The sequence below is a fragment of the Bubalus kerabau genome, chromosome 13 (genome assembly GCF_029407905.1).
Source record: "Bubalus kerabau isolate K-KA32 ecotype Philippines breed swamp buffalo chromosome 13, PCC_UOA_SB_1v2, whole genome shotgun sequence".
NCBI classification, from domain to species: domain Eukaryota; kingdom Metazoa; phylum Chordata; class Mammalia; order Artiodactyla; family Bovidae; genus Bubalus; species Bubalus kerabau.
In genome coordinates, this window is record NC_073636.1 from 59321692 (window position 1) to 59343275 (window position 21584).

The 21584-nt window shown below is 52.4% G+C and overlaps 1 protein-coding gene across 8 annotated transcripts in view; it reads right to left on the reverse strand.

Moving 5' to 3' along the window:
• The window catches only part of RBM38 (RNA binding motif protein 38), an 89189-nt gene that overhangs the window by 34668 nt on the left and 32937 nt on the right, over nucleotides 1-21584 (reverse strand). For 2 of the 8 annotated variants that reach the window (XM_055544628.1, XM_055544629.1), the window contains exon 4: nucleotides 13095-19526. The exons of the other annotated variants lie outside the window; for them this stretch is intronic. In XM_055544628.1, coding sequence (XP_055400603.1) covers nucleotides 19463-19526 — 64 coding nt within the window. In that variant the 3' untranslated portion in view covers nucleotides 13095-19462. Of the gene's footprint in view, nucleotides 1-13094; nucleotides 19527-21584 lie in introns of those variants that run through there. 8 annotated transcript variants of the gene reach the window in all.

Below are 21584 nucleotides of genomic sequence, written 5' to 3' on the forward strand. Positions count from 1 at the left end.
TCATCCCCTTCTCCTCCTGCCTTCAGTCTTTCCCAGCATCAGGGTAGTTTCCAATGAGTCAGCTCTTTGCATTAGTTGGCCAAAGTATTGGAGCTTCAGCTTCAGCATCAGTCCTTATAATGAATATTCAGGGTTGATAAGTGAAACTTAACATCCAGTAACTTTCACATGACACCCAAGCAAGAGACACCCTCACAGGCTCCTTGAGGAAACTACTCTCCCTCTACCCAACCTTTGAGCCTCCTGCCCCTCTCTGCAGCCAGCTGGTCACCCAAGAGACACTTCTCCACCCTTGGTGGAGCAGGGCTGATAGACAAGAGCAGCCCATGTCCACCGACAGCCAGATGTTGGCAGATTCGAAAACAGCCCTGAGTCCCTGAGGGCATCTGTCCTGTGCAGGCCTGCTAATTGGCCGCAGGAGACACAAGAGCCAGGCCACAGCCGCACAGAGTGAGGAAATGGGGCCATGGGAGGGGAAGGCAGCTACTGAGCATCACTTATGTGAAGTTAGCTAAGTGGGCATCCCTCCCTCTGTGTTACCTAACTCTTTCTCTGACCTGCCAGAAGGAGGCCGTCTCAGCCTGATTTCAGAGTCACCTGGAAAATGCAGATGCCAGAGTCCACTGCAGAGATTTCAAAGCAACTGGTCTGGGGCATGGCCTGACACCAGGATTTTAAAAGCCCTTTGGATGACTCCAAAGGCAGACAGGGTTGAGAACACAGCTCCAGGTTCAGGAGCAGAGCCATGGCCCATGGAAAAAAAGGCTGGACCTTACCCAACTGCAAGGATCACAGAGTCTTAGATGTAAGCTCAGCCTTAGAGTTATGCAGTCCACAACCTGTGCAACTGGACACAGAACCCTTTTGGAGGCAGGGGGAGAAACTGAGCATTGAACACTCTTTGTTGATGTATAACAACATGGTTCAAACCCTGGCCCTGCTGTTTGTTCAGGGAATTTGTACTCCAGATTCCCTCCAACCCTCTAGTGGCCTGGAGAGGGAGACAGAAAACAAAGAATCTCATAAATGAATATATAATGATGGATTTGATAAACACGTGTGATAGAAAAGATGAGTCAGGTAATGCAGGAGGCAAAATAACGGTCCCGCAAAGATGTCCAAGCCGCAGTCTCCAGACTCTATGAATATGTTAGGTTATATGACAAAGAGGAGTAAAGGCTGCAGAGAGAACTGAGGTTACTAAACAGCTGACATTTTTATGCTTAACATGCGACACTAGATTTTTTTTTCTTAATTTTAAACATTAGGTACAGTTGGAATATGTGACAATTTCATACGCATAGATTGGAAGGTCTTAAAGTTGTGGAATCACTTGGGCAGGAAACAGGATTAAGAAATACATGAGAAATCAGAAGATGAATGGAAACATCTGGACAAATTAGAACAACTCACTTTTAAGTGAACAAGGTAAAGTTTTTTTTTTTAATTTCTACTCATTTTATTTTATATTTCAGGTTATATTGAGAAAATCTTTTTTACATTTTTATTAATTATTTTTATTGAGGTACAATAGACATACAACATTATATTTGTCTCAGGTGTACAACATAAGGATTCAATAATTGTGTACACTGAGAAATGATCACCACAATAGCTAACATCCATCCCCATACAGGGTTACAAAATATTTTTCTTTTTTTCTGCTGGTTAAGACTTCAAGTTAATCTACTCTCAGGAACTTATGTTTATTTATTTGGCTTCACTGGGTCTTGGTTGTGGCACAGGGGCTTAGCTGCTCCAGGGCACATGGGATCATCCCAGCTCAGGGATCGAACCAGGGATCTTTAGTTGTGGCCTGTGAACTTAGTTACAGGGTGTGGGATCTAGCTCCATGACCAGGGATTGAACCTGGGCACACTGCATTGGGAGCGTGGACTTTTAGCCACTGGACCTCTGGGGAAGTCCCTCTTAGCAACTTTTAAGTATGCAATCTGGTATTATGAACTACTGTCCCCATGCTATATGTTACATCCCCATGATTTATGTATCTAAACAGCTGACCTTGAGATGAAGCAATTATCCGGGATGATCCAGGTCCAATGTAATCACAAAGATCCTTCAGAATCGAAGATAACATATATATAATGTTACATGGCAATGACATCTCAAAAAAAACAAAAAGTGGAAGAGAATTAGAGAGAGTCAGAGAGATGGCAGACTGAGAAAGACTTGGCCTTGAGCTTGCTGGAGGCAGGGGCCACCAGCCAAGGCTCTGAATTCCGCCAGCAAACCAAATGAGCAGGAAACAGGTGCTTCCCAGATCTCTAGGAAGGAGTGTAGCCAACCACCACCTTGGGAGACCCCAAAACCACAAGCAAGTGGAGCCCCCCGCACTTATGACCCATGCACACTCAGCTCATAAAGGCTGTTGTTTACATCCACTCCATTTGTGAGGATGGGGTACAGCAGCAAATAGAAAAGCTAGCAGGTCGGTGCCCAAAAGGAGGGCGGAGTCTAGTCTGGGGGCGGAGTCTAGTTTGGGGCGGAGTCTAGTCTGGGGGCGGAGTCTAGCCTGAGGGTGGGAGAAGGCTTCCTGAAGAAGCTCTTGAGGGGAAAGGGGAGACAGAGGGAACAGAAGGTATGAGGGCCCCTAGGCAGGAGGAAACCTTGTGCAAGTGACTAGAGGGCAGACCCCTGGGGACGTCACCACACTCACTGAGCCTCAGTTTGCTCCTCTGTGAAATGGGACCGTAAGAGCATTTCCTCGTTTGAGGGTGAAGAGGGCCTGGGAGCCCTGCGGTGACAGAGCAGACAGCCTGGGCCCTACAGTCAGACCAGAGCTGGATTCAATCCGGTCTTCTGGTCACCCCTGGGTGACCCGAGCAGCCTGCAGCCCCTCTCTGAGCCTTGCTTCTCGATCTGTTGGATGAGAGCATGCTGGGAGTGCTTGACAAGTCCTGGTTATTTATCCCCATCATCATCGATGGGAGAGTGGGGTTCAGAGATGGGAAGTGACATGCTCAGGGTCACATGGAGACCCCGAGGCTGACCTTCCTCCTCCCAGTGTCCAGGTAGGGACAGAGCTTAGGCCTCAGCCTCACACACCCCCCAAGCCTCCACTCTGATCAGCACCATCCTCGCTCATCTGCAAAGTTCATTCTATGTTGGCACAACGAACCCAAGGTTTCTACACACACATATCAGCAGCCTCGATGAAAACCAGCTGTGAGGTTTAAAATAGCCTCCCCAGGCTTCCAGAGATGCCAGGTCTTGGCTGAGGAAGGAAAATTCAGGCCCAAGGTTGGGACACCATCTTCAGAGAAGAATAACAGCTGCCATGCGTCCAGGCCCAGAGATCACCTGAGAGATGGGTGAGCTGAACTTCCCAGAGAGGCACGGGTGCAGAGGAAACCGGGGGCGGGGGGGGCGGGGTTGGTCCAGAAAGTCCCCCAAAGTGGGGCATCATCTTACCCTTGTCAAGTCTTTCTCTCTCCTCTCCTTCCCCCATCTCTCTATTTTCATCAACTAATAATTCAAAGATCGGGCTGTGGACAGACATTATCTAGCCTCCACCCCCACAGGCTGTGTGATCATAAGCAAGTGACTTCACTCCCTGAGTCTCAGTTTCTTCATCTGTCAGATGGGGTCCCTGCTTCACCAGGTGGCCCTGAAGGTCCACAGGACAGTTCAGTGAAGAGCTGACAGACGAGCCCATCAGCAGGTGCCTGACAGCTGGCTGCTACCCCAGAGGATGGTGACATCGGTGACAACCCTCTTCCCCAGTCCTTCTCCCCTCCCCCAACCCCCAGTCCTCTCCCTGCTCCCCCTGGGGCTCCTGGCCTGGCCCCTGGCAGGCTGAAGACAGATGATGGAATCTCAGAGCTGGGGACCTGTTGGGCCAAATTCCACCCTCAGGGCAGCCCTGCTGCCCAGATGCACCCCACCTCTGGCTTGAAGAGGGAACCAGGGCCAGACATGAGGCCCACATTCCCCATCAACTGTCGCAATAACTCATAGGGGCCGCTTGGTTCACGGTTGCCTCCACACCTAGATTGGTGAGTGGCACATAGTAGGTGCTCAATAAATATGTGCTGCTTGGCTGATGTGGTACTGTTATTGTCCATCTTACAGGTGAGAAACAGGCTCTCAAAGGTCAGCCAGCATGTAGCAGAGTGCAGCCCCCAGAGTTTGAGGGAACCCAGGCTTAGAGGGGAAAGGTATAGTCCAAGGTCCCCAGAAGCAGAACGTGAATCCACTCTACTGGCACCAAAGCGTGAGTTTTAATCACCAAACGATACCCCGTTTACCACGGCCTCTAGCCAACTTCTGCACTCAGCTTCCTTGCAGGCCTTCCATGCACATGCTGTGTTGTCTTAGGTAACTCACACAACCTCTCTGAGCCTGTTTCTGCATTTATAAAACAGAAAACCCACCTTGCTGCACTCGGGCAGAACCTCCCTCAGCTCATTTTTCCTCTGGCTTCTCAGCCTCTAGTGGCCGGCTCAGACATGCAGTTCATGCCAAATAAATCTTTGTTGATTAATTGAAGAGACAAGTTTACTTTAGAGCATCGAAGCCTGCCCAGAAGGTCTCTGGGTTGGTTGTCTCTGAGAACATATGCCTTCTCTCTTCACTTTAAAGAAGGAAAAACTGCAAAAAGCAGACGATGGTCTAGGTGTGTGGTTTTTGCTAGAAAGACGTAAGCCATTGGCAGACCCCTCAGGCCTTTGGAGAAAAGACCTCCTACATCAGAAAATAAGCCAATGAACGTGAATCATCAGGCTTTCCATTAAAATAAAATGTCAAAGGACTAGCTATCATACTGGTGGTGAGCCCAACCTCAGAGGAGGGTTCTGACCAACACCCACTCCTGGTGCTGATGGCATGGGCTGCAAAGGAGCCTCTCTCCTCTCCTCACATGGAAGGTTGTGCCAGGCTCCAGGACACCCCAGTGAACAAGCCCAACCCAGTCCCCAGCCCAAGGGACCTCAGAGCTCAGCAGGAGGAGACCTGGAAGGTTCTGGGCGGAATCCTGAGGTTCCCAGTGGGCACGTTCAAGCACCATCTGGTGGTTTCTGGAGATGACAAAGAACTTTCTAGAGAGGGGAGGAAACACGCTTTGCCAGCAGAGTGTCACCTTAGGGCCAGTGTCCAGTGGCAGCAGTCAGGGAAGCCCCAAGCCCCTTGCAGGAGCCCCCAGATGGCAGCCTCTGGTTTTCATGCTGAGGGGCTCTGGGGCTCTCCCACCCCCATCCCCACATCCTGGCCTTCACCTCCAGAGCTCACCTTCTCTACCCCAGCGGCCCATGCAGCAGAGCCCATCCCAGCCACCTGAGGGGTGTCCCTGTCACAGACAGCTTCACCCGCAGCATCCTGCCAGGCTGACTACAGCAGGAGCTGCACAAACTTGCTGGCCTCTGGTTCAGGGGAGCAAAGCTCCCTTGGCCTTCAGTAGAAGAGTTAGGAGAGCATGCTTATCATGGGCTCCACGTCCTGATCTGGGCTCCTAGCTGTTTCCATGACTGGGAGCCCCGGGAGTGGGGGTCACTTTTACAGACTTTAAAGACCCTTCCAGCTGATCCCATCACCACCGCTGCTGCTGGGCTGGAGAGACCACAGTCCAGCTGGGGTCAAACATGCTCATACTGCCAGGGAGAGTGAGGGGACAGGACCAGGGCAGTCACATACATGGGGACCAGTGTTCAGAAAGGCCCCACACTTGGTTTAAGGCTATGCTGTTGCCATCTTGAAAGTCTTGATACTTTTCAAACAAGGAGTTGCACTTTTTTTTTTTTTTTTTTGCACTGGGTCCCTAATTCCATAGCCCATCCTGGGAGAGGGGCTTTGAGGGTCCAGCTGGGGATCTCCATCACCTGGAGATTCCCAGATCTCATGAAAGGCTTCAGAAATGGAAATCAGCACAAACCACATCCCTGTGCCCACACCAGGGCTCCAAGTGCCCGCTTGCCCACATACATTCACAATCACACAGCTGTGTTCATGGGAGTCCACTGGGGCCCCCCCACATTCACACACACTCATACGTGTTCACACATGAACATCCGTGTCACCCCCAGCCACATGTTTTCTGCTCTGGAAGGGGCTCAGGAGACCTCAAAATGCCACTCCAGCTCCCCTAGGCCACTGAGAAAGCAGTGAAAAACTCGGGGAGGGGGCCCATCGGGAGCAGGCCCCTGTCTGCCCCTTCCCCCAGGAAAGGCAAGATCTCCTCCCTCACCCAGGATCCCACTAAATCCCCAGACAACTCTATGCAGAGCCCTCCACACACCTGAATTCCCACAGTCACTCATGTGGTAGCATTTGCATTATACCCATTTTAAGGATGGCAAAACTGAGACTACAAGAAGTGAAGCTGCTGACTGGAACAATGGCAGGCAGACTGGGGGACTCCATGCCGGACAATGACTCCTGAGACACAACAAGCCCCCAACCCCAGCTCACAGCAGACTTGCCCCTCCCCCCTCCCCCCTCACCTTCAGGTTGCTCCCCCCAAGGCTGCTCAGCCTAGTTCATGGAGGGGGGTTCTCCCAGTTTAGCCAGTGCTCACCCCTCTTGTCAGCACAGGCACAGGTGGGGACAGGTCAGTGCCCAGGGGCCCTCAGTTTTCTCTGAAGCCCCTGTCCCCCTCCCCTAGCCCCTTGGCCAGCCTTGCCCTTGGACACCACAGACTAGGCAGTGGGAAGGAGCTGCTGGAGTGACTACAGCTGCTGATTACCTACAGATAAATTTTTACAGATAAAAATGCATAGGCGTTACCTACGCAACGCCAGGACACCCTGAGGGTATAAGAGCAGATGTGGGCATGCGCACTGGAGGTGGGGCAGGCAGGGTCATCCCTTTGGCCGAGTTCAGGGCTCCCTGGGGCCACAGCAGGAGTTCCAGGGACCTTTCTACATCTTGACGCACCTCTCAGATTCTAAATGGAACTTTCTGAATGTTCCAAGGTGAACATTCCTGTGGCCCTAAATAGAGGCTCCTCTCCCAGGGATGCTGAACAGTCCTCCAGGGCTTCTTGGTGGTGGGGGGCACTCCTGAACCTTGGGGACAGGGCTCTGTGGGGCCAGCTGGCTCCAGGCGCAGGAGGAAGAGGTGACCCGGCAGGCCTGCAGCTGCCCGCCACTCTGCCGGAGCTTGAGCCTGTCCAGGCCCCGCGGCCCAGGCCTTATTTGGTAAGAAGAGCCTGTGCTGCCAGCCACTCGGGCTGCGAGCTGATGGGACACAGGAGTCTCTGAGCCGGCCCCATGCCCGCTGGCCTGGCATCCCAGGCCCGCCCACCTGGCCTCCTCACCCGGCCCCTGGGCCAGAGGCTGGCAGAGTTGGAGGTGCGAGATCTGGGGGTCACGCCAAGGCTGGGGCCGCCTCCCTCGGATCCCCGTCCAGCCATGGGAGAGGGATTCCCCAGCTTTTGCCTATATATGGCCGAGGAGAGGCGGCGCGCTTGGGATGGGCCCGCGGGCCCCGGAGGTATTGTCTTAAGAGGGTGTTTGGCATCGGGCAGTGATGCTTCGGATTCTTATGAAAACCTGGCAGGGACATTGTTTGACAGCTCTGACAGTGTGCTGGAGTCTCCACGGGGAGCCCGCCCCTGGGGGCCAAGGGCATGTGACGCGTCAGCTGCCTGCCCGGTCCTGGCAGGAGGGAGGCCAGGCCAGGCAACCATGTTCATGTTCGGGAGGAGGTGGCTGGCTCAGAGCTGTCCAGCTCAGGGGAACCAGACAGGAGCGACCCCTTCTGGGTCTCGTTTTCCCAACCCACGTGTAGTGTGTGCAGAGGTGCCGCGGTGGACGCAGGGAGAAAGGTGCAGTGGAGGAGCAGATGGGGCCCCCGTGGGCAGGGCTGCCCATCTCCGAGTCCCACGACGTGCAGCCTTAGTGGACAGACTGGTGCATCTTTGTCACCCCATCCACGCCTCGCAAACCCAAGGAGCTGGCTGCCCCTATACCCCTGCTGACAGATGAAGAAACCAAGGCTCAAAGACAGTTAAGACCCTGGGCTCTTTCTCCAACCCGCTGGGGACCTTTGCAGGCCAATGTTCATTCATCCATCCTCTTGACGAACGCATCCTGAGCTCTGCTGTGGGCCAGGCATCATTGTAGGGCCTGAGGCGGCAGTGGTGACCCATCTAAGAAACATTCTGTTCCCAAGGAGATAAACATCCCTTCAAATTAGGTAGAAAGGGAAGGTCTGTCTGTGCAGATGACTTTTAAATCAAGGGCCAAAGATGAGAAGAAGCCAGTCCCGGGGGAAGAGGGGGGCTGGTTTCTTCAGGCAAAGGAAGCAGCGCATGGAAAGGCCCTGATGCTGGTAGAGGCGGGTCAGGTCTAGGCCAGCAGGAGACCAGGCTGACAGAGCCAAATGAGCAGACAAGAGCAGAAGATGCAGCCAGACAGCTCAGGGCAGATCAAGGGCCCTGGGGTTGGGTTGTATTCTAAGAATGATGGGAAGCTGGCTGTTAAGCAGACATCTGACAATATAATCAGACATGCTCTGCTGTATCAGATGTTTCATTGTTGTTCGGTCACTAAGTCGTGTGTGACTCTTTGCGACCCCATGGACAGCAGCACGCCAGGCTTCCCTTTTCTTCACTATCTCTCTGAGTTTGCGCAAGTTCATGTCCATTAAGTCAGTGATGCTATCTAACCATCTCAGCCTCTGCTGCCCCCTACTCCTTCTGCCTTCAGTCTTTCCCAGCATCGGGGTCTCTTCCAATGAGTCGGCTATTCACGTTAGGTGGCTAAAGTACTGGAGCTTCAGCTTCAGCATCAGTGCTTCCAATGAGTATTCAGGGTTGATTTCCTTTAGGATGGACTGGTTTGATCTCCTTGCTGTCTAAGGGACTCTCAAGAGTCTTCTCCAGCACCACAGTTCAAAAGCATCAATTCTTTGGCACTCAGCTTTCTTTATGGTTCAACTCTCACATCCGTACATGACTATCGGAAAAAATATAGCTTTGACTGTATGGACCTTTGTCGGCAAAGTGATGTCTTTGCTTTTTAATACACTGTCTAGGTTTGCCATAGCTTTGTCATAGCTTTCCTTCCAAGAAGCAAGCATCTTGTAATTTCATGGCTGCAGTCACCGTCCACAGTGATTTTAGAATGCAAGCCCCTTCGCCACGACAAGGCAGTGATCCATAATGAAAGTGAAAGTGAAAGTGTTAGTTGCTTAGTTGTGTCTGACTCTTTGTGATCCCATGTACTGTAGCTCACCAGGCTCCTCTGTCCACGTAAGTCTCAAGGAAAGAATACTGGAGTGGGTTACCATTTCCTTCTCCAGGGGATCTTCCCAACCCAGGGACTGAACCTGGGTTTCCTGCATTGCAGGCAGATTCTTTACTGTCTGAGCCACCAGGGAAGCTACAATCCATGAAGGGGATCATATATTTGGGCTCTGCTAAATGCTATATGTCTGTTTTCTCATTTGGTTCCTGGGCATGCCCGTGAGGAGACCAAAATCTTTTTACCATTTTAAAAACGAGGCAATTGAGGAGCCAAGAGTTGAAATGACAGGCTCATGTCAAGTAATCATTACGGGATAGACAGGGATTCTTCAATGAACTCTGCCTGATGTCAAAGCCAGGCCCAGTACAGACCCCCTCAGGCAGCAGGGCTTGAGGGGGACAGAGCAGTGTGCTTGGGGGTGGGGGGACTGACCTGGTTTGGTTCCCCTCTGCTATCCGGCCCACCACCCCACCACACAGAGTAAGTCACCAGGACTTTCCCAGTTTTAACACTGAAAGTCCAGCTTCCCAGAAACCCCTCTGTCCTGGGCATGCACGCACGATCAGTTGCTCGGTCATGTCCAATTCTTTGGAACCCCATAGACTATAAAGCCCACCAGGCTCCTCTGTCCATGGGATTCTCCAGGCAAGAATACTGGAGTGGGTTGCCATTTCCTTCTCCAGGGGATCTTCCTGACCCAGGGATCAAACCTGAGTCTCCTGCATTGACAGGCAGATTCTTTACCACTGAGCCACCTGGGAAGCCCATCTGTTCTGGGCCCTGCAGGTGGCTCAGCCCTGGCCTCTAGGCACCACCAGGAGCTCAGAGAGAGAGGAGTGATCCAAAAATCCTCCCCACCTGCACACCTGGCCCCACGCCCACCTCTGTCCAGGCCAGGAAGCTCTGTGGAGAGGAAAGCAAATAGCAACCTGTGTATGGCTGCCTTAGCCTCCTCCCAGCACCAGGGCAACGCGGCCAACTGGCTCCCAGCCAGCCAGCCAGCCACAGCAGAACAAAGTGAGGGTGGGGCTGCCCACCAGGAGAGTGGATCAGGAGCAGGCCTGGCCGAGTGGGAAGGGCTTATCCCCGAGGCAAAGATTCAGGGTCACACAAGGCCTGCCTTTGACCCTAGAGACTCTGTGACCTCAAGCATTTTGTGGGCCTCAGTTGCCTCTCCTGTAAAATGGGAGAGTGACAATAGCCAGAGGTCTGCCGGATGCCAGGCCCTGTGTTAAGAGCTGTGCCAATTATCACCTCCTGGAAGGCTTAGAGCAGCCTTGGAAGGAAGTGTGCTAACTCTGTGCAGACAAGGAACAAAACCCAGAGAGGGTGAAACAGCCACCCCAGGTCACACAGCGAGTAACAGTAAAGCACGGATTTGAGCCGTCTGTTTCAGACCCTCACCTGGTGCAGGTAGGCAGCACACCAAAGGGGTGGAGTGCAAGGGCTCTGGGGAGCCCCTTCCTGTTGATCCTGTGACCCTGGGCAAGTGGTTGCATCTCTCTGGGCCCGTTTTCCACCTACAAAGTAGGAATAACAAGGGTCCCCACCTCCTAGGGCTGGTCATTGATACCAGGAAATTTGTATTAGGCCTCTACCCTGGGCCAGGCCCTATCCTAGATGTTGACGATACAACAGAGAACAAAACAAACAAAAACCCCTGCCTAGAGTTTATATTCTGGGTGTGGGGACACAGAATTGTGGACATATAAATACATCTATGTCAGGGATGGGAATAGAGTGAAGGTGGGGCTCCCTTGGATGAGGGGGCTAGGTGGGCTGTTCAGGGCCGTGGCACTTGAGCAGAACCTGAATAAAGGGAAGGAGCAGGCGGTGCAGATATTGGGCAGATCCTGGGGGAAAGGCATCTGGGGCTGAAGGAACAGCCAGTGCAAAGGCCCTGAGGCAGGCTCGGGGCTGGAGTGGCTGCAGCTCTGCGAGGCCGGAGAAGAGATGCTGAAGGTGAGGTAGCAGAACTCTGGTTGTGCAGGGATGAGGAACCGCTGGAGTGGTTCAAGCAGAGTGAGGACAGAATCACACAATTTTCTTTAAGGATCTGTGGACAGTCAGGAGGAGGCAATAATCCAGACAAAATGCGATGGCGCTTGGCCCAGCACAGGAACAGGCCGAGGTGGGGAGATGGTCACATTCTGGAGATACTCTCAAGAGTCAACAGCTTTTGAAAAACAAATATTGTATATTAAAGTATCTATGTGGAATCTAGAAAAGTGGTATAAATGATCTTACTTGCAAAGCAGGAATAGAGACACAGACACAGAGAACAAATCTATGGACGCCAAGAAGGGAGAGGAGAGTAAACTGGGAGATTGAGATTGACATATATACACTATTGATGTGTGTTCTAGTCGCTCAGTCAGGTCTGACTCTTTGCGACCCCGTGGACTATAGCCCACCAGGCTCCTCTGTCCGTGGAATTCTCCAGGCAAGAATGCTGGAGTGGGTTGCCATTCCCTTCTCCAGGGGATCTTCCCAACCCAGGAATTGAACCTGGGTCTCCTGCATTGCAGTCAGAGTCTTTACTGTCTGAGCCACCAGGGAAGCCTCACTGATACTATGTATAAAATAGATAACTAATGAGAACCTAATATATAGCTCAGGGAACCTTACCTAGCACTCTGTGGTGACATAAATGTGAAGTAAATCCAAAAAAAGAGGGGATATATGAATATGTATATTTATATACATACTGATTCACTTTGCTGTGCAGAAGAAGCTAACATAATATTATAAAGCAACCATACTCCAATAAAAATTAATTTAAAAAAAGAGTCAACAGGGTACAAGGGATGGGGAGTAAGAGGGTGTGGGAATCAAAGGTGACCTCAGGATTAAGGGGAGGAGTGAATGAATTAATGCCATAGAAGCTCTTAGCAGTAACCAGTCAGTGAACATGCATTCTTGTCATTATTAAATGTGACACTTTCTCTCCTAAGCTGCACTTCATCCTGGAAAACCTCTCTAATGAACAGGCCAGCTAAGAACTGATGCATTGGCCTAATGAAGTAGGAGAGGAAGAGTTGGGAAAACAGCCAGGGCAGCCCAGCCACCTTCCCCATAAGGAAACCCTCAAACCAACATGGCAACAGCAGGCGTCTGCACTGGACCTAAAGATGCTTCCTGACCTTGTATTGGCAGGAGGGAGAGGAGGTAAGAAGAGAGAGGGAAGACTTAGAGAATGAATTTTTGGTTCCCAGCGGGGAAGAATGGCGGGAGGGATAGTTAGGGAGTTTGAGACGGACATGAACACACAGCTATATTTAAAATGGATAAGCAACAAGAATCTATTGTACAGCACAGAGAACTCTTCTCAATGTTATGGGGCAGCCTGGATGGGAGGGGAGTTTGGGGGAGAATGGATACACATATATGTATGGCTGAGTCCCTTTTCTGTCCACCTGAGACTATCCCAGCACTGTTCATTGGCTATACTCCAATACAAAATAAAAAGTTTGGGAAAAATGAAAAAGCAGAAAGAGAGAGGAGGAAGGGACGAGGAGGCCAAAGTTCCCAGAGGCTCAAGAACTGGTCACCTAGACCCAAGGGGAGGGGCGGGCAAGACCCACACAATCCAAGATGATCTCACTGGGGACCAATGAGGGCCCCTAGCTCAGGGGCCACCTCTCTGTCTGACCATCTCCACCTCATCTATCACTGGCTTCATATTTTTATTTAGAATGACTCACCTGTTTTGCTTTTTTTTTTTCACTTAAGTAAGCTTATGGCAACCCACTCCAATAATCTTGCCTGGAAAATCTCATGGACAGAGGAGCCTGGCGCACTACAGTCCATGGAGTCAGAGAGAGTCAGATATGGCTGAGCCACTAAACAACAGCATCTTTTTTTTTAAGTAAGTTTATTTTAAAAGGAAAATCTCGATCATCAAAAGTAAATGGAAAACCAGCATGAAAACTTGCCACTAATAGAGGATAACTCTGAAAGTGAGCACGGTGAAAGCAAATCATGTTGCCTGTCCACGGCTTTCAGCCTGGGGCTTTGTCTCTCTTAGCTCAGAAGAGGGACAAGCAGAGACTGACCAGCCATCAAGATACGCGAGCACCAGGCTGAACCAAGGACAGAAAAATCATTGAAAAGGGATGGCCTTTGCCCCTGTGCCCCACGCCTACCACACACCAAGCATCCCTCAGCCATGGCAGCCTAGGCCCCACATTTTCAACAAATTCATGGGGGCCAACTCTGCTCTCTAGAGATGGAGATGGGGGACCTCAAGAACAGGAGCCACTGCTCCCTGAGAGTCCACAGCATGTCGGCACTCACACTGTCGGCACTCAGACAGGCCATGGGAATGTGTCCCCTCCTGGGAGGCAGAGAATCCAGGCTCTGCCTTGTGCCAAGAGCAACTTCAAACGGTCACGTCCTCCTTGAAGCCACAGGTGCCTAGAGCTGTCACTGTCCTTCCCGCCACGAGGCCACCAGCATTTCCGCTTCCGAGGGAAATACAAGGGTTCTGGGCATCGGTTCAACCGCTCAGCTCCCATCGAGGCAGTATGAAGAGTGTTGGCTTGATTCCTTGGACAAAAACAGAGCGTGTGCACCAGCCAGGTCTGTGGGCTGGGCCTGGCCCACCAACACCGGCCACCAACGGCAGGTCTCCGGGGTGGCAGCTCACCTACATTCCAGAACCACAGGCCAGGGCACGCCTGCTGGGTAGCAGGCGCACATTTACCATCAAGAGGAAGCAGAAAGAAGCCTCCTTTGTCTTCTGGTAGCATCCTGGTGACAGCGCGTGCACGCGCACACACACACACAGAGCAGCAGCTGCAGCAGGTCACTGCCTCTTTGGTGGACAATTCTGCCTTCATGATACAGAGCAATAATGTGCGGTAGGAACCCCCAAGTTTCCTGTGCGGCAGCTTGGGTTCAAACCTCAGCTCTGCTGCTCACCATCTGATTGACCATGGAGGGAGGGCCGGACTCCAGGGCCCTCTAGGTCCTCATCTCTGAAAAGAAGCCTCAGAAATAACCGCTCTGCATCTCGCAGAGCGGCTATAAGGTTAAAGAGGTAATACATGTTCAGCATTTCAAGTAGTTGAGTACTCTCCCGAAACTAGCACAGGGCATCTGGGGGTGCTGGCTTTTGTTTTTTTCTATTTTCCACTTTTAAATAAGGCCACATTTTGCCAAAAGCTGAAATGCTGGGTCAGGGGGTATATGCAGTTTCTCCGTGCTTATTTCAGGAAGACAGACTGATCTTAAAACTCTGAATCTGTTTATAGCAAAGCTGATGTGTCACTTTGCCCACATCCCTGCCAGCACTGGGCTTTATCATTTCGTAATTGTTTCCTAATTGAATCAGCATGTAGCAAGGCTTTTGTTTGCATTTCTTTCTTTGCCTACAAGGCTGTGCATTCTTCCAGGTAGCCGCTGTCTACACTTTAGCAGGGATAAGTGACTTGTTTACTCCTTTTCAATGAGTGGCCTCTGTGACATCCTTTGATGGGTCCACATGGAAAGCACCTTCTGAGCAGGAAGGGAGGTGGGAAAGGGTTGTAGCATGGTGGGTGAGAGCCTCTGCCCCCACCCACCCCCATCTCCTGCCTTCACTTCACTGGAGTTTTCCCAGCTGAGGAAATGCTTCTCTGGGATGGGGTTGCAGGCACCCTGGCTGGGAGGAAGCAAGGAGGGGCCAGAGGAACTGATTGCATTCTCGGAGCAACAAGCCAGAAACCTAACAGGCTCCTTTCCTGCCCCATTGACCACCTGCTTCTCACCCCTAACTCTCCTAGAGCCCCTGAATATCAGGAAACTTTCCTTCCAGACTAATGACATCAGAATAAATTCAGCCAAGTTATGATACTGCAATGATTTTCTCTCTTTGTTCCTTAATCACTTAAACTCCCAGGTGCTGTGTAAGCAAGATACCTGGAATCTCCTTTTTGGGTCCTCCCACACCTTCAATGATCCAAGGATCCCTAGGTCATCTTCAACCCACAGGTAGGGGTGGGGCCTGTTCCCCCTAAACTTCACTGCTGCCATGGCCTCTTACTACCACATGGGGTCGCTGTTGAAGAGGGCTCTCCAACAGTCCTGTGGACACTTGTCCACTTTGCAATGATGCCTGAGCTGGTTGGACCTTTGCCTGGGTCTTGGAGGTCACCCACACTTGGGACTCGAGTTTATAGCTCTTGTGGGTCACTCTTAAACACTCAGAACAGAATGTTAAGTCACCTCCCCACCTGAGTCCTGATCCCAGCCCCTCACTACACAGGAGGCCCCTGGGAGGACAGAGAGGGAACTGGAGCCCCAAAGAGTAATTTTTCCAAAATCACTTGGCCAAGGGGCACCCAATTCAAGCTGAAACTCCAATTCAAGCTGAACTCCCCTTCCAGTCCTCCCAGCACTTTTGTTTTTAGAGGCTGCCAGTGAAACTCCTGGGTTTCCCAGGTGTCTCAGTGGTAAAGAATCTACCTACCAAGCAGGAGACAGACTCAATCCCGGGTCAGGAAGATCCCCTGGAGAGAAGAATGGTAACCCACTCCAGTATTCTTGCCTGGGAAATTTTATGGACAGAGGAGCCTGGCAGGCTACAGTTAGCAGGGTCACAAAAGAGTTGGACACGACTTTACAACTAAACAACAAAAAGTGAAACTCCTGTTTCTCAGCCCATGAGACTCTGCAGGAAGTGACCGCTGCCTTCCTCCCAGGCTTCATCTCACTTCCTCACCCACATTAAAAATCCTTCCCCACCTGCCTTTGCACCTGTCTCCCTCTCCCTAAAGATCCCCCCCAGATCTCCCCATCACTCAAGTCTCTGCTCAGTGGGCCCCTATCAAGCTCCTCCTCAACAAGGCCCTTGTCACCATGAGACATTATCTGTCCTGTCCACTCTGCAGGACACCCCTCTGATCCCGGCCACCTCTTCTCCTCCGCTGTCCCCCTGTCCACTCACTTCTATGTTGTCCCCCAGACTCAGCCCCATGGACATTCTCTGTTGTGAGACCAGCCTGGGCACTGAGGGCTGTGTGGCAGCCCCCTGGCCTCTTCTGAGATTCCAGGAGCACCCCCTCCCCAGCGATGACAACCAAAGACACCTCCAGACATTGCCTGATATCCCCCGGGGTGGGGGTGCTGCAGGGGGTCGGTGTGGGGAGAGGGGGAGAGCCCATCCAGAAGCCGGAGGAATCCCCATCCTGGGCCTCGGAGCCTGAGCCTCCCCCGTACACAACCCCTGCCCTGCAGGCTCCTGGGGTTCTTGAGAAGCAGCGTGGAAACCCCTCTGCAGGGCCTGAAGGGAAGCAGCCGCAGGCCCAGCCACACCCAGCCAGGGAGGGTAGGCCAGAGGCTAATTATAGCAGGCAGGTTGTGAGAGGTCTTCTCTGGGAAGAGGAAGTGGCGCTCTGATTAACCCTGGGGTTGGTTCACCCCAAGTTGAGACAGTCCCCATGGGGAGAGGAAGTGTGGTGAAATGAATTCAGCCTCGGGGGCCCAGGCGTCACCAACAAGCCAAGCGGCTCTGGCGGGGAAGGCCGGAACGCGGCTCTGCAGCACACGGGCCAAGTCTGTTGCAGAAGCCTTCAACTCTCCAGACCTTGGTTTTAAAAGAAAAGGGGCTGGGCCAGATTTGATTTTTGAAGTGGGCCTCTCGTTTCAGGGCAAGGGCTCCTGAGTCAGGAGCTCACTGAGCCTCAGTGTCCTCATCTGCAGAATGGGTCAATGGGAACCATGTCTCTCACAGTCTTTGGAGGATGCATGGAGCTGGTCTGTGCTGCTGGTAGGCCTGAGCCAGAGCCCAGCATGGGATGGGGGCTCAGGTGTTCCATGTCGTCAGAACAGCGACATGATCGGTAGGGCCCAGTCAAAATGAAAATGTGGGCCCCTCGTTCAAAAGTTGCTAAGAACTTCAAGACAGAGAAAGCAGAGCGTTAAGCCCAGCGTGGGGCCCCTCTGAGCCCTGTATGGCTGCCTGGGCCACAGGCCTGTGAACTGGGGCAGCTGTGGGGATGGGAGTGAGGTGAGGGTGGGGAAAGGCTCCTGACCAGGATGGACCCCTCTCCAAGACTGTCATCAGAGGACCTCACCTGGAACACATAAAATCAGAGGGCTGCCTGCTGTATGAGACCCTTCACATACAAGCTATGTAAATGGCGCACACAAAGCAATACTGCAGATTAACTGTCACCATAAATATGGGGGCTTCCCAGGTGGCGCAAGCATGGAAGAACCCACTGGCCAGTGCAGGAGACAGAAGAGACGTGGGTTCAATCCCTGGGTCGGGAAGATCCCCTGGAGGAGGGCACGGCAGTCCACTCCAGTATCTTGCCTGGAGAATCCCCATGGACAGAGGAGCCTGGCAGGCCACAGTCCATGGGGTCACGTGGAGTCGCACACGACTGAAGTGACTTAGCACGCATGCATAAATATGTAAGTAAAAGCCTAGGCAGGAGGTTGCAGCCCCCACTCCCACTGAGGTTGGCTGTGGGTGGAACATGGGAGTCACAGCAGAACTGAGCTGTACTCTGTAACATTTTATTTCTTCAAAAGAAAAAGGATTAGTGACAAATGTGACAAAATCTTCACATCTCGCTGTGTGTCCTGTTTAATCCTAGGGAGTCCTAGTAGGAGCTTATTCTCTGTATATTTTCATTTTTAAAAAGCAGGCATCACTGCTTTAAAAACCTTGAAAGCATTCGATGAGGAAAGAACTAGCCTTTGACTAAGGCTCCTGAGAGCAAGGTGCCTGGGAGACACACGAGTGTTAATTGAGAACCTACTACATGCCTAGCCCAAGGCTGGGGTCTCAGGCTGGAGGTCGGGGGATGTCCCTCCAGGAGCCCAGAGACCAGCACAGAAGCAGAAAGCAGGCCTGCATGTCCATCCTTTGCGGGGACTGACATGAAGTGACCCCAGCCTCAGCATGGGGCTGCCACTTGGCTATTTTCACAGGAAAGCTGAATCTTGGGTATTTTTCCCCTCTTGCTGAAGGATGCTCAGAGCCTAGAGGGGGAGAGGGGGTCAGCTGGCAGGCACCGAGGGCTGCCTGTTGGGGTGATAGGGGGCACGCCAAGGTGAGAATGTGGGACAGAGTCATCAACAGGCACAGTCACGGGTGCAAGGGAGCCCCCAGGGCTGCCGCAACCACTGCTGAGACACTTAGATGAATGCCAGGGGATGTCGCCCTGAATTGTCAGCCTTCTCTGCTGGCAGGACTTGGGGTCTGCAAGCTCAGGCATGGAAGTACCTCACTCAGCTGGAACTAGAGCCCTCCCCCCGGGCATCAGCAGCCTCTTTGCCAGTCATGGGCAGAGGACTAGACACCTAGACACCGGGGTCACCCAGCCTAGGGCTTTCTCCCGAAGGGGTCTTGGCCAATGGTCCCCACGAGGCCAGGAACGCAGGCAGCTCCCCTGTCCCAGGGCTGCTCTCTGGTCATTTCTGTCTCCTTGGTTTATCTGTTCTAGCTTTTTAATTTTGGAATAATTTTAGACAGAGAAAAGGTGCAAAGACAGTTCCCACATCCCCTTCCCCCGGCTTCCTCTATTACTCTCTTTCGTAACAGTGCAACAATCCAAACTGAGAAATTCACTTTGATCCAACACCATTAACTAAGTACAGACTTTATTCAGATTTTCCCCCAGTGTCCTTTCTCTGTTCCGGACCCCACGTGGAATTTGCTCATCTCATCTCCTTCTGCAGCCTCGGGTATGGTCCTCATTCTTTCCTTGTCCTTCATGATCTTGCCGGACTTGCAGAGCATCAGTCAGATGTTTTGTAGACTGTCCTTCAATTTGGGTTTCTCTCATGTCATCTCATGTTTTCAAATGAGATATAATTCCATGTTCCAGAAAATGCAACCTTGTAAAGCATACAGTCCTGCAGCTTTTCATATACACAGTTGTGCAACCATCAAAAGGATCTAATTCCAGAATCTTCCCGTCACCCCGAAAGGAGGCCCTGGGCCCCCACTTCCTTTTTGGCCGCTGTGCGTGGCACTTTCTCTTGTCCCCTCCCTCTTGCTCGTCTCCATTTCTCTGCAGGACCCTGGTCCTGTTTTCTTTCAGTTTCTGTTTGCAGCTCTGCCTCTGAGTTGCTTTGTCTCTCAGATTTGCTTCTATTTCTGCATCTCTCTCTCTCTCTCTCTGCCAGTCTCTCCCTGTCTCTCTCTCTCCATCTGACTCCCTCTGTTTTATCCTTTTTCATTCTATTTTGCTCTATGTAGTGTGTGTAGCTCTCTCTCTTTCATTCCAAAGGTCGTTGGTATTCAGTCGCTCAGTTGTGTCTGACTATTTGCGACCCCATGGACTGCAGCACACCAGACTTCCTTGTCCTTCACCATCTCCTGGAATTCTAAAGGAGACATAGGCAAAACCCAAGAAAACAAAAAGGAATGATGAGGCATCTGCAGAGCTCTGGAGACAGACAGGGTGAGGGATATGTGAGGACTCCAGCTAGGCGGGGACTTCTCTGAGGAAGTGACGATGCAGCAGCCCTGGAGGAGCTGCAGGGAGATGGCCAGGCAGAGGGCAGCACAAGCAAAGGCCCTGGGGCAGGAGCAAACTCCAGACTGAGCCGAGGAGAGGCAGGGAAGACAGTCAGGGGCCTCCCTGTGCCCAGGCTTGCTTAGAACCCTCCCCAGGTCAGGCCCCCAGCTCTGGGCCCCCTGCCTGGGAGCCCCAGCCAGCCCAGGGTGAGGCCTGTGGAGAATAAGTCATGGCTGAACCTCTGAGAACTTGCTAGGACCCCCACTGGGGACCAGGCCATGTGCTCCTTCCTGGGGAACCTGAGCTGGACACAACCCCCGCCTTCCATGGAAGGAATCTGCAGCAGAAGGGCACAACCCAGGCTCAAAGAGAGTCTGTGTGTTTATTTATTCCATTATTTACTCCCAAAACACCGATTAAGCACCTGCTGTATACCAGAACCATAAATGGGCGTGGGCAGTGCCCCGACCTCACGGACTCAGATTCTAGCCCACCCACTCCCATGCTGGGGAGAAAGGGTGAAGCTCAGATGGTAACTTATTCATCCAGTGCCTATGGGCTCTCACTGTGTGGTGAACAAACACAGACGACCCTCAAGGGGTGGCCCATGTTCACAGCACAGTTTCTGAAGCGCAATGAATGGGTTCAAGTCCCAGCTCTGCTGGCTGTCAGCTAAGTGGCCTTGGGCAGGTAACTAACCTACTAACTTACAGTCTCTGAGCCTCGCTTTCCTCCTCTGTAGAGTGGGCTGCTGTGAGAGCTACAGGGTAGAATGTCATATGCTGAGCCCCCCACCCCCGACATTCAGAGAGCCCTCCTGGATCCAAATTGAGTTTATCAGTCATAATCGTTGTCCTTCTGAGCTGGTGGGGCGGGCTGGTGGTTCAGGATCCCAGGCCTGCTGGGGATGGGGAACTGGGCATCCTTCCCCAGGGATGCAGTCTAGGCAGCCGGGCGGGGTGGAGGGTGGAGGGGGGCAGCCTGTGCAGCAGCTGGATGATGGCTTGTGTCCTTAAGTCACCGAGGGCAGCACCAGTCCGGCTAGCCAGGGCCAACAGCCTAACCCAGCCTCATTTGTGATGCAAATGGTTGGCCGTGGCTCTGGGCCAGGGCCCCTGAGCCTTTATTTGGAGCAGAGGAGCCTGGGGGGAAGTTGTGGGGGTGGGGAGTGGCCAGCCCCAGACAGCCTCGAGGGACCTCTCTGGGTGGGTTAGGGGTGAGTTGGGACTCCTCCACACCAGAAGATGCATTCCTGGAGGCTTACGAGGGCAGAGTTGAGGGGCGGGGGTGGGGTAGGGGGAAGAGCTCTGGCTTGGCCAATGGAGGGAGCAGAAAAGCCTTGCTGGCAGGGCTCCATCCTGCAGAACCCAGAGATCCTCTCTGGGCTTTCTCCCGGGATCCCGTAGAAATCAGGGCCTCGCATGTTACACCCTATCACTTCCTAGCTGGCCGCCCCCACTGGATCTCCAGCCCGCTCCAGGGTCCCCTGCAAAGCTGCAGCCACACACACCTTCTCACCTTCTTCCCTGGCTCTTGGCCAGCCTGGGCTTTTTCACAACCATTCCTTCTGCCTGGAATGCCTTTCCCTTTGGCTATGCCAATCTTTGTTAGTTCTCTTGTCCTTACTCAGTACATGTAACCATATATTCTTTTTCTTAAAGTCGGTACCCCCAAATTGTATAAACTTCAGGCCCCGTGAAAACTGGGTATGTCCCCAGTGGCAGAAAAATGTTCCCTGGCACCATCCTTCCTGGTCCCTGAAGAAATGAGTAGGTCACATCCCCCTTTAGGTCATTCATTCATTCAGCAAACATTTAATGAGAAACATTAAACATTTAGGGCTTCCCAGGTGGTGCTAGTGGTAAAGAACCTGCCTGCCAATACAGGAGACATAAGAGATGGGGGTTTGATCCCTGAGTTGGGA